The 13713-nt window shown below is 34.4% G+C and overlaps 1 protein-coding gene across 2 annotated transcripts; it reads right to left on the bottom strand.

The window, feature by feature from the left end:
- Positions 1 to 6758: 6758 nt before the first annotated feature.
- Positions 6759 to 12674, bottom strand: LOC101207165. Of its 2 annotated transcripts, XM_004139681.3 has the most exons (7): positions 12448 to 12674; positions 11659 to 12079; positions 11418 to 11566; positions 10679 to 10758; positions 8731 to 10530; positions 8012 to 8159; positions 6759 to 7703 (listed from the first exon to the last, which is right to left on the bottom strand). In XM_004139681.3, exons 3-7 carry the CDS (start codon positions 11557 to 11559, stop codon positions 6991 to 6993), a joined length of 2883 nt encoding a protein of 960 aa, XP_004139729.1. In that variant the 5' UTR covers positions 11560 to 11566; positions 11659 to 12079; positions 12448 to 12674; the 3' UTR covers positions 6759 to 6990. The 2 variants fall into 2 exon arrangements, with proteins under 2 accessions (XP_004139729.1, XP_031744538.1); XM_031888678.1 differs by lacking the exons at positions 11659 to 12079; positions 12448 to 12674 and having other exon boundaries at positions 10679 to 10780; positions 11418 to 11555.
- Between the last annotated feature and the right edge of the window lie 1039 nt (positions 12675 to 13713).

Below are 13713 nucleotides of genomic sequence, written 5' to 3'. Positions count from 1 at the left end.
GCTTTTTTTTAACACAGAAGCACGTAAATATCATGAACACGACAGATCTTTGCATCGAATGTAAAATGATGTGTGGTTGGACCTAACTGTAACAAATTCAAAACTATTGTTCACTGCCAACATATAGATCACTTTCTTCAGTATTGACTTGATTCTAAATTTTACTCCGCCCTTAATAGGTACTGCATCATTTGGTGACTCAAAGGAATCAACATCAATAATCTGCGATACATTGTGTGCATGCTGCTGTGTATTTACTTCCTTATTGAAACACAGTGTATTTTCAACCGAAGCAAGTGTAGAATCAACAACCAAAACAAAATCATTGTTAGAAAATTTCGACAAAATCAACATAAGTCAATACACGTCCATGTCTTCACTAATTCGAATAAGGTTCGAACTGTTGCATCCAACTCAATATAGAGTAATGCGACACACAAAAATATGTAAGGATGGAAAAATTCTATCTTGAATGCACGGTAAGAATTCTTGAAATGAAGATGACTATGGAACAAATACATCAACCACACGGTAGTCAATATATCGAGAAGATTCTATCCATCTACCATAAAAAAAAAATTTACACGTTGCATTGCCATTATAAGAAATGATATACCATAAAGGTCAAGGAATTCTAAAACAGGGGTACAATAAATGCAACCAATATAGAGGACAGTTGCAATGAAAAAAATCCAAAACTGGAAACAAATTCATTCGAATACTTTTGTACCCAAAATAAAAGTTAGATTAAAAAAAGGAAAATTGGTACAATTAAATAATTTCAAATAAAAATCATTTTATTCTCATGGTTTTTTTGGGATATTGTCATTTGAATAATATTTTTTTAGAGTTTTTGTAGTTTTAAATCAATATTAAAAATCAATTTTAAATCATATTCAATAAAACCTATGGAAAACATCCTAATTTAAAAATATATTAACATTTAATTCTTAAAATAATGCTTAAAAATAGGAAAGATACACTAATTATATGAATTTGTTATTATATAAAATGCATAATGTTAGGTAGAAGATATTATTTTAAATTCAAAATTTGGAACCTTCTTTCCAACAAAACCTACCATGAAGGAATAACATTATTAATGATTTAATTATGTAAATTAAATATGTATTACTATATATAATATTATGGTCAATCCGTTTTATTAAAAAATTTGTATAGAATTTTTCCACTAACTTTGGTACAAGAGCAAAATTGTCATTCAGTCAAAGTCAAACTTTGACTTTTCAAACCATAAAATCTACATTTTAACTTTTTTACAATTTTGCCTATCTCGACTAATTTCAACTTCCTGAGTATGAACTCGCATTCATTTTCTAAAGATTCATATCACATTTGAATATATTGTCAGTCCAATTTTGACTTTTCAAAGTCAAAAGTCAACATTTTGACTTTGTTACAACTTTCACTATTTCCATCAATTTCGAGCTTCCAAATACGAATCTGCATACATATTTTTTATATTTAAATCTCATTTAAACATAAAGCTCTATCTGTAATATGAAATCTGACGACTATATCACATATAATTGTCGGTTTCTCTCTCATGGCCTAATTCAAACAATTCTACTCATTCCATCGTACTATTCTAAGTTTATTTCATATGAGCTAGCAGGGGAACTTAATGGACCTATAGATCATAGGCTCCGATGATCCGAGATTAACTCGTTAAACTCTTTTATGTCGAGCTAATCAACATTCATTAATTAACGGGTCATTCCACTAAAGTCTCGTAGTTGAACTCCTTTCACTATAGATATATTTATGTCTATTTGATATAACCATGGTCAATAAGTTAATCTTTCACAGGTCATTCGTAACCTCAGCTGAGTCAAAATACTGTTTTACCCCTGAAACTACATTATGCTCTTTAAGTCCCACCGATCCACTATTGAACAATTGGTTTAAGATCTAACCTAAAAATTGAATCCCTCTCGGGCCAATGAGAGGGTAGGGCCCCTTGTTCAAGACTTGGATTTGGTCCTTAAGGGAACAACCTATCTACTAAACCCTAAAACATGTAGAAGTGAATTCCGTCTTGTACCCTATGTCCTCAGCTATCCACCTCGTTTTATCCCTGAAATTGAAGACTTACTAGACCAACACTAATGAGTTGTTTTCACCTATGCAAATCTATGGATAATCTCGTGTGAACAAGAGTTTATAGGATTAAAATTAAGTTACCTCGGTCATCAATGAACGAGATAGTTAGTTTTAAATAGTAAACGACATTATAATATAAAAGTGACTATTTCATGGTTCATTCTTATATAAACACTTTATATAGGATGCTCTCATTTTCATGTCACTACATGAACGATTTAGGATCAACTCGTTTATACTAATTACCAAGCAGATCACATCTGTAGTTTCTTTTAATAAGGTGTCCAACCTTTATTCATATACTATAAATTATTTAGGCTATATATTTGAACTTGATCCATGTTTATGTCTCTACATAAAGTTCAAATTTACTCAAAAATAGTTTCGAGACTTTGGTTTATTGGATTTTTAAGATTATAATATTTAATTTATAAATAACGACTTTTATTGAATATAATATAATTACAAACTACGAATTTTAGGACATAAATTTCAACAAACTCTCACTTGGACCAAAACTCTTGTTGGTATAAAAGCGTTAAATTTAACCATGAGAAAGAATAACACATATGAGTACAATAAACATGTGAGTATATAAAAAACTAGAGCAATGCCCAATAAATCTCTCATTTGTCCTAGTTTACAAACATCGTAGACCTAAACTCTAGAGGTGACCCTTGAACACTTTAGTCGTGAGTGCTTTTGTAAAAGGATCAACTATGTTTTTCTTTGAATGTAACTAGGTCACTACAACGTCACCACAATGTACAATTTTTCTGATAAGATGGTACTTGCATTTGATATGCTTTCTCCATTAATGGCTTTTAGGTTCTCTAGAATTTACTACTGCACCCATATTGTCACAGTATAAAGTGATTGACAGATGCATATTTGGAGCAATTTTTCTGTCAAGATTTTCCTTAGCCATACTACTTCGAAAGCTACTACGTATTCAACTTCTATTGTGAAGTCAACTATACAAGTTTGTTTTACGCTTCTCTCCACACGACCGCTCCTCCATTTAGAGTGAATATTGATCCTGATGTAGACTTTCTAGCATTTTTATCGGTTTGAAAATTAGAATCAGTGTATCCAATAAGGATCAAATTCTTAGTACCATACACGAGCATGTAGTCTTTCATTCTTCTAAGACATTTTAGAATATTCTTAACGGTTGTCCAGTGATCACGTCTGAGATTGGACTGATAACTACTAACCATTCCTACTGATATACTTCTCATGAATCTTACACTAATCTTGATCGTGTTTGCCTCTTAAATTCAATTTGGTGTAGAATCTTGATCGTGTTTGCCTCTTAAATTTAATTTGGTGTAGTGACAAGTTTGTAAAGTATAATCATGATTAGATTTACAGCATATCGAATTGTCGCAGCACACGATTTGGAAAATGTCACTCGACGATATAGAAGCATATCACAGGACCTACGTAAGTCCATACCTCTTCACCATTATGACATTGATCAGGTAGAAATGTCATGATATCGAGTGCATATGGTATCCAATTAATCTGTTAAAAAAAACAAACATAAGTGGACATAAAAAATAAGTCGACAACATTCTTTCAATACTTTACTACCTGAGTGTGCATCAGTCGATTAAATATTTGTCGAGACATCAACAACATATTTGCATGTTATTCCAATGTAGGTAGGACATCACTCCATCTAATCTATAAATAATAATAATAATAAATTATAAAAATGAAAACTTTACTAAAAATTGATATATAAATAAAATAATGTCCGAAACTTAGTGGTTGAGCAACTTGAGTCTGTAATGCAACTTGTAATGGTACAATAGGAAATCTGTCATATACTCATACTTGCAATAGTGACCTAGCTATTTCTAAGGATTATGCATTATTGGCTCAACACAATTCTCTATCAATTGATGCAAGGCATGCAGCATCCTAAGAGTGTATGTACCAGCCTGGTCAAAATCGCTTAATAGCGAAAAAAACACACATGGTACTAAGATATTTGACATATCAACAAACAAAATTTTTTCCATGAGTTGCATAATGTACACACAAGCAAATTTATGGACGCTCACAACGTCAGCATCTGATGACAATTCTATGAACTGTTGACCAACCATGAAAGAAACAACCTTTGACCTTTCATGTTAAGTGGTAAAACTCCCGATAAATCTTCACATACTTGTTTTCAGTTATATGTTAATGATCCTACAACAAGCTCCTCGTCCACCTTTAACCCCAGTCGAATCTCAACGTGATGACACATTTTCCACAAGGAATTATGGAATGTGTGGATCTCTAGTCTCCAATGCTCCACCAAAGCAAATAATTAAGTATCAATCCAATTGTGTGAATCCTCTCTAAGAAACTCCAAGAAATCCAACAACCTCTATGTATAGCACAATGCGCTGATTGAAGGGGATTGTGCACTAAGATGTCTCTCTCCTCCAACAACTCAAAACCATAGCGGAGGAAATATCTCATACAGAATGTGAGCGTTGAGAAAGTTGTTGATACAGTTGAATAAGATCAATAGGGCCAGGGTACTATAAATTCTTGTCTATCTTAATTTGATCGGCCTCCTCCCACTCTTTCCTTTCTAGAATTGAGTCTCTTTGATGGCCATGGTAGTGCAAAATCTTGTCTATCTTTGAAGCTTTTCAGAATCACCTTATCCGGGATTTTCCTTTCTCGATCCGATTTACATCATCAAATCCATAAAGGAATTTCTCATCTAATTTTAAGGATATGCAGAGAAGTTTACTCTATATACAATGTTCTAATGGTCAAAAGAAAAAAATAATAAAAAAAATACAGGTATGTCATGCCCTTTTCACTTTATTAAATAGCTAAACAATTTTCACATATAACCAAAACAAAAAACGGACTACAAAATTGAAAATTCGATAGATTTTATTATATTTTGTAAATAGTTTCATTTTTTTCTTTTGTATATTTGAAAATGTACCTAATTATAGACACACACAATCGTTCTTTGTCGTTCTTTGGTTTGCACGTGTTTGTCGTTCTTTGGTTTGCACGTGAAAGAACCCTCCCCATCTTCATTTTCTTTGAGAAGCGTCTATGGCTACCTCTGTATTGTTGCCATGCCTTCTGCCACAACCACATTTCTAGTCGCTCTACCTATTGTCGTCCATAGTAGAGTTCACCGCAGTCAATGAATCCTAGCCATCGTCCAAAACTGCATCATCAATTAGTCTCGTGTCCAAATTTGTTCTGCACTAGATCTATTTAGTGATTGCCCAATCATCATATGGTGTCCATTTCCCATTGCTAGCTGTAGGCAACTCGCACCGCCAAAAAGAAGAAAAAGAGGGAAGACGAAGAAACGGTCCAACTAAGAAAAGAAAGAATAGGGATCCTGATGGCTTTTTTCTTTTTGTAAAGATCATGACTAAGACCCTAATCGTAACTAAACACAACATTGAGAAAAATCTGTCGCTTGTTAAGCTATCTTTTGTATAAATTGAATGCAAATGACAGTTGCATAATTTAGGTCTATATATGTAGAAAACCAAAAAATAAAAATAGTTATCAAAGCTTAGATTCTCTGTTTTAACCTCTCTTTATCCCTAGCAATTTGAATATACCAAGTCAGGTTACAAATGAGTAAAAAAGTGATCCCAACGGTCATGAATCCATAAAGTTTCATTATTGATCACACTTATAGAAACTTTTTTTTCCTTTCTTGATGTTTAGTACAAGGAAGTTAAGGATGTATGGTACCCTTGTTTTGGTATAGAATTAATGGTAATGGGTATGAGAATACCAAAATAGTTAAAAAAGAGGCATAGTTAATAGTGATTAGTTGGTAAAAGAGTACATACACATTATTATAATATTGAGAATTGTACAATAAGGTGAGACAGAAAAGGCAGTATGCATTAAAGTGCAATGGAGACAGCACATGTGTGAAGTTACAGGTTATGAATTAATGAATTAGTCTCACCTTGGCTTTCACGTTGCTTTGCCACCATTTTCATTTCAGCTTCCAGCTTCTCTTTTTTTTTTCATCTCTTCTTTTTGTTTTCTTTTGTATCTCCACACTCCCATTGGTGCATGCATATGGATTTGCCGGCTGCTACAACATCAAACTTCACATCCTAATTTAAACTAAACTACCATCATGTGCTTCTATCTAATTTACACCCATAATTAGGTAACATCTTCCAAAATGACTTCACGGCCATAACAAATCCTTCTATTTTTGTATTTGTATTGAATTTTTATAATAATATGATATTGTCATTTAGAGCCTTAAACTAATCTCTTTTTGTTTTTTGTATCACCGAAAATGCTGTTTTTTACTGTTTGCATCTCTAACCTAACCCATCTATCAAGTCCTAAAGGCTGACAACAAAAACCAATGACAACAGAAACACAAATGTTGATACAAGAATGAGAATAAAAGAACTAGTAATTAATGCTAACTATTTAATGCCAAGGCCAAGAACTAGAGAGAGAAACGAGAACTAAAACGAAGGACCAATACTTTAGTAGATATTGGACTGCACTAATCTTTTTACGGTTTAACCCAACCACATAACCGAAAAGTTCAAAAAGTTCAAAATATATTTAGAAGCATCTGCTACATGATAAACAATGATGCACCCAAGTTTTGTTCAGATGAAAATGATTCTATTGCTGGCATATATATATTTTATAATCTTATTAGATAGAAACAAAATGTGCAGTCCAAAAATGTACAACAGAAAAGGGGTAGGTGGAGAGGGATAATAAAATGCACACAAATAAAAATGGCACAAATTATTTGAGGCTGTATATGAAAGAAAACTATAATATATATATATAATAACAATAATAATAAAAAAAAGAAAGGTAGGTTGGTCATGGGCAGGAACCTGTCAAATCAAGTAGCGTCTCTTCCACAAGTTCTTCAAGCAATTTCCCTTCTATTTCCTTCCCTAAATTATCCAATTCTTCTTGCAATTGATGAATCCATCCCTTCCCTACAACCTCTTTCCCAACTACTCTCTCCACCACCAGGCTGTTACTGTCCCCAATCTCACAACCAACACATTGTGTTTCGTCTGACAACCAATCCTTCAATCTGTCCCACACAATGTCCACCAAAGGTTGCGAGGGAGCATCTGCATGAACCCAGTTGGATGATATCGATATTGTGCTCATTTCTGACCGAAAGCCTGTGATTTCAACCAAGACTGCATTCACGCTGTCGAAGATGAGCTTCCAGTTTGATCTTGATTGCCTTCTTTTTGCCTCCTGTTCTGGCTCTTTGTCACTCAGGTTGGCAAAGTTGTTTCTCAGTGATGGATCCAATGGATATTTGAGAGAATGCCATCTGGAGAAAAATGAGTTGTGGTGCACGCTGTCATCGAGGCCAGCTGCTGAAAAAAGACTTCGAACAAGGCCGAGCCATTTTTGTTCCTCTTCTTCTCTATCTTCACATGCTGACGTGGGTTTAAACAAATACGGTTCTGTGTTATCCGAGTAGGCATCTTCCCATGTCAAAGTTCGAGAAATTGATTCTATGGGAGGTGATTTGTCAATTAAGCTGGACTTCGTAGATACATGAATGCCTGGATAGACAATCAATAAATAGGATGAGGCTTACTCTAGACAGAGTACCAAAGAAATAGGTTATAGGTCAAGTCAAACAATAATTTTAGTCCCTAAGTTGTGTGTGTGTGTCGGGCACTTTCACCTGAACTATCCTTTTATGTTTCTGTGGAACTTCCACCATCAATCAAATTACAAAAAAAATTCACTAATGCTCAACCACATCAAAGTATAAGTTACTCATACTTTGGAGTACGGGAGAAATTTTAAACTAATCAATCATTTTGAGATCAAACTTTGAAACTGAATTGCTAAGTAGTATGAGTACCTCTGGAGTTTGATTTCATATGGCCAAACGAAGAATGCATGATGCCATCTTCATCAAATGGAGGTTCTAAAACAGAGCATGGACTTGAATAGTCTGGGTTCTCACTGGTATTTCCAGGCATTAAATGTCTTGAGAAAGGCAACCCTGCCTGCAAAATTTAAATTTAGTTCTCTAAGTTAACTGAATAAGGAAATACTATTATGCAAACAATCTCTAACTACCGGAAGTAACAGCCAGAGATAAATATTAGGTTTCTCTATTCACCACGCAAAATCTAGGCTGTTTGGTTGCTGCTACAATGTTACTGAGAGTAACAAGGACTGACTGCTTACCAGCGGCTGGAACAATTAGATGCCAGCAGTTATTGGACTTTCAATTTGAAAACTTTGAATAAAAAAATTAGAACAGTAACAATAAAAAGGTTCAGACACCATATTTTTCCTAACAAAGCATAACAGAACACCACTTCCATATCTGTTCTGGTTGCTAATATTTATACAAAATTAATTGAGTCAAATTGATAAAGATATTAACTATTCAGGAATTCCTTAGTGGCTCTGAATTATAACCACTTAATTGTACCAGGAGCCATATAACATACTTCAAGCAACTATTCTGGATGGCTAGAATAAAGTCCTGGTATGGTAACTAAGTAGGTAAAGATCAGGAAGAAAGATCGGATAAATTGCTATCTGTTAATTCAAACACAGATAAATTACCTCAAGAGAGACAGTGCCCAATTTGCTAGTTAAATCCGGAGATGTTCCTGACGATTCACACAGAGCAGAAGATGAGCATTCTTCAAATCGACTATTGTTGACACAAGATGCATCACCAATCCTGCCAGGAGGTAGAGAAGCACCAAGTGTTTCCGGAACAGAAGTATCCAAACCCTCTTTGCATTGAGATGCATTACGTTTTTCTTTGGTCAGTTTCTTACTCCTGGAGAAAAATAAGCTAGAAATTTTTCCTTTAAATGATGATTTAGCTTTTGTCGGACTAACTTTCTCTGGGGTAACATCTGACGTAGCAAGATTTGAAGCATCAAAACCTAATCTGGCACTTGACATCAAAGGAGACACGGGAGCAGACTTTGACCTCTGGAGACTTCTAGGAGAGTTTCTATTGTCTTCCTGTAAATCAGTACTTACGCAGGATGCAAACTCCCTCCGCTCTTCTTCCTCATTGGTTATCTTATCGATAGGTTCGATGGAATTTTTTGGATCTGACAAAAAGAGCATCTCACCCAAGGTACTAGAGCTTCTCCTTACATGCCTAGGTTCTTGAGAGTTGGCATTTGATGCCATCAATGACCATCTTTCTGAGAGGCGCTTCTTGGCTTCTCGACAAACTGATGATTCTGGAGAATATGAAACACGACTAATGGAGGAAATAGAATAAGGACTATCAAATTTGTTAACATAGTCCCAAGAATGTCTGGAAGATGGTGACATTAATTCTAGATCACTTAGAACCCCCACAGCATACTCATTCTCTGACTTGTAAAGTGAACTCTCATCACCAGTATAACCATTGGAAAAGAGAGAGGAGATCAAAGTTTCATCCCTTTGATGCCCCATTTGATCTTCACTCAACTGTTCAGATATCTCAATCGCTTCCCTTGATTCTGGCACTACAGCGTCCTCAACTTCCTCAAAAAAGTTTCCGTTGGTTTTATTAGGTGACAGGCAAGGTTGTTGAGGTACGGCAGTTTTAACACCATGATTCTTACCAATGTTAGGCTTCAACACCACTATTCGTGTGGGTTGAACATATTCATCAAATTTCTGGTTTGACAAAGCACGTGCATTACTGGACTTGTCACAACCAGTTGAATGGGAGACCTGAGCTGGTTTCTTCACCTGTTTCTCACATCTAATCCCTGTCTCAGAAATGTTTTCACTACCAACTAACTTTGAGGGCCTAAGGATTGTGATACACTTCTTCTCAGGAGATGTAGGGAGTGAACGAAGTTGAAAACTATGCTGAGAAAATAGGGAATTAGGTTCTTGCAAAAATTTGACAAACAATTCTTTGTTGGAGCTGAGAACTTCTAAGGCATCTTGAAATTCTTTAGATTGCCTAAGTTTCTCATCTGTTGCTAGACGTTTAGCTTCAGTGAATTTCTGACGAACAAGAGCCATCTTTTTTTCATCAAAATTTTTGTCAAAACTTCCATAATGCAATTTTTCTCTGTCATTATCTGTTTTCAAACATTGCTGCCACATTCCATAGACGTCTACAGAGCTTTGATGAATTTGGCACAAAGATCCCTTCTCCAAACGGTTATCAACTAGTTCCGTGCATTCCAGTGCCAACCTAGATTCTTTAGCTGTAGACAGGGAAGCTCTTGAAGGTGTTTTGTTAGCAGCTGAACCAACCTGCTCGGGTAGAGTATCTAGACCCATCAACTTCGCAACAACATTTGGGGGAGCAATCTTAGACTCAGCATCTTTCGACATTTCATGGTCTATGAGCATCTTCATTGGTGTTCGATTTGCCTGCCCAATTGAATGTTCCTGGAATCCAATCATAAACCAAACTTCAACTAAAAATGGGAAACAAAAATCATAACATTGGGTAGAAAATAGATATGTAGTGCAAAAATTTTCATGCTTTAAACAATGTGCATCACTGTACAGTTAACAAAGCCTGCTAACAATTTACCAGTCCATCCTCGAGCTGACTATCATGGGAGGGGCTCGATATAATAGCTGCATCTGAGTGGCTTCTTGGGAGTAAAGAAACTGCAAAAATGCATGTCAATGTCTACAACTATTAGCTCATTAACAAACACGACAGAAAGACATACTGGTTAATTCAATGGCATCATAAGGAGGAGCTTTAAATATTACAAAGGTATAGAAGGAAAAGAACAAAGAAGAAGAAGAATTCCACAACTTCAAACTTTCGAACCAGTCTGCGCTCAGTATCTAATGGTTAAATTTCCTTTTCTTTTTCTTCTCTACTTTTCATTTTTCTTCTCTACTTTTGAACAAGATAGTTCTGCAATGCATGATGCATTAGTAAAAGCGACCGAGAGCGAACTAGTTTTTTAAAGCAGCCAATTTAGTAACATCATAATTTAATAACATCATAACATGAGTTCTCAACCAACTAATTGCGTAAAGCCATAAACAGTGCATATTTCACACCAGTTAAGTTTCAAAGTTGGCAAAAACAAATGGGGCAACCAAGTTCAAGAGCAATCATCATTTTGAAAAGGCAATCAAGTTTAACATTCACGCGTGTGCACAGAAAACCAAGATTTAAGAACAAAATTCATCCTTTGACCAATAAATTTGCATTAGCACCACGCACCAGCAGCAGACAGTCAAACCTTCAAAGGAAGAAGAAATTATATCAATTTTGAAAAAAAAAAATAGAAAATAAAGGGAGTAGTCACCATCACGATGTGGTTTATCCGTCAGAAGCTTGTTCCTACTAACGCCTGCACTCAAGTCAAACAGGTTTACCATTCTTCCCAAGCATCCAGGGAAAGGTTTCTCCGTATTACTACGGACTTTTCTTCTTTGAATCTCTTTCATTTGATCACTGTAAAAACAGGATTCTAGCTAAATCAACAAGATAAGGTCAACTAATTCCTTGAAAAAAGAATACAGCGTATATACAGGGTAGTTTTGTACCTTCAAGTTTCTTGTTTGCTTCAACCCTAAGAGAGGGAGAGAGAAGAGAGAGAGCCCAAAATTTCGAAGGTAAGATCCCGAGCAGGAAGAAGCCAATGACCATGTGAACATAAACAGATAAGAAGAGAGAGCAGGAGAAGTCGAATAATATTCAAAGAGCGGAAGAACCCATTAATTCAATCGACACAGGACAAAGGACTGAGCAATGCAGACAGAAAAATCAGCATGTTCACACGAAGCATCACATCAATTCTTACGCCACAGCTCGATAACCCAAGAAACTTTCAAATTACACACTTAATTTAACGCTGCTGAGTTCTCAGAGAAAGGTAGCTCACTGGTCGAGGTTTCAAATAACCCCAAAATTAAACTTCACGTTCAAAACCATAGCATAAAAAAGCACCTGGATCGAGAATTCCCCCTAAAAAAAGACAGCAAAACAGCAAAATCACATAAACAGAAAGAAAGAAGCAAAACCCAGCAATCAGTACCCAATAATCCAAAGATTAAACAACAACACTGACTCGCAATTAGCAGTAAGTCACTTCAAAACCACAATTTACTCCAGAAACTAAAAAGTATCAAGTGTAAAGATAGAAAAAGAGAATCTAGTTTTTTTTAAAAAAAAAAAAAATAGCAAGGAAAGAAAAAAGAAAAAAAAAAGCTGCAATTACATCAGAAGAGATTCGAAACAGGCCGAAAAGAAGAAGAGTTTCGGAAAACGAGAGATCGAAAGAGAAACAGAAAAATGCAGAAGAATTAACAGCAGCAGAAGAGTAAAGAACAAACCAACATCCTGACACAGAGAGAAGCATTCCACCAAGAGTATGATTAAGAGTTAAAAAAAGAAGTGAAGTCGGAGCCGGAGCCGGAGGAGTAACCGGAAATTTGGCCGGAAAGTTGACCGGGATCTATGAGCGAGTGAGAGAGAAGAAGAAGAAGTAGAAGAAGAAGAAGAATGGCATACTCGTGCGGGAGGGTATAACAAGTTGTAAAACTTTTGTTTGGTCACTCTCCACCGACTCGCCGTCGGACTTAAAAACTTTGTTATAAATTGTAATTTATTTAAAGATTTGGATTACGAAGGAAACCGTGTATTGGTATTTGGTAATTTGGCGTTGAGAATGGTTTCTTTTATTTTTTATTATTAAATTTTTTGCAAATTTTGTCTTTATATTCTGATATATTCTCTCCATAATTAGCTTCCAAATCTTTTCAATTTCTTCAAATAAATATATATATATATGAAAAATGTTTTCAAATCTTTTGCAACAAAATAATAATGGTTAATTCATAAATTTTATTCTTAAAATTATTTTGTACACGTTTACAATTGCTTTTATTATTAAATCCATGTACTTATATATACACCTTTTCTTTTTTTCTTTTTGTAATATCTTTATTAACAATTCTGTGGATTCAGTACTTATGAGTTTTGTTGTTGGAATTATTTAGGATTCCAATAAAAGTTTATTTATGTACTAACAAAATTTGAAGTTTTTCTAAACCTTACCTATTCTATATAATAGTTTATCTTCCATATATCACACTTATCCTAATAAAAAGATTGCCATATTTGAAAGAATCTAATCAAAATTTTATTTCCTAATAATGTTTACTATGTTTTTAGTTCATATCAACTGCATGTATATAGATTCCAACAAGTGTACAACTCATGCAAATAAGTTATAGTCAAATACATCCATTATAATTAATTGACATATTTAAGTTTTAAGGTTTAAAATCTAATAGAAATTAAACTACCGAACTCCTACTACAAATCTAAAACTTCTAAAAGAAACAATTTCGATATAATTAAGGATATAACAATATTTTTTAAAAAATTACAAATATAGCAAAACTATCGCTGATAGACTTCATATGGTCTATCAGTGATAGATCAATATTTGCAACATAGTCTATCAATTTTATACTTATATCATTGATAGAATTTGACAAATTTTGTTATATTTGTAAATTTTTTAAAATATTGCTATATAATTAATTATTTTGAGTCTAATTGCTAAATTTGCAACTATTCTTTTTTTTTAATAT

This window comes from Cucumis sativus, chromosome 7 (genome assembly GCF_000004075.3).
Source record: "Cucumis sativus cultivar 9930 chromosome 7, Cucumber_9930_V3, whole genome shotgun sequence".
Taxonomy (NCBI): domain Eukaryota; kingdom Viridiplantae; phylum Streptophyta; class Magnoliopsida; order Cucurbitales; family Cucurbitaceae; genus Cucumis; species Cucumis sativus.
The sequence above is the reverse complement of the archived record's forward strand: the minus strand, read 5'-3'. Positions and strand labels throughout refer to the sequence as shown.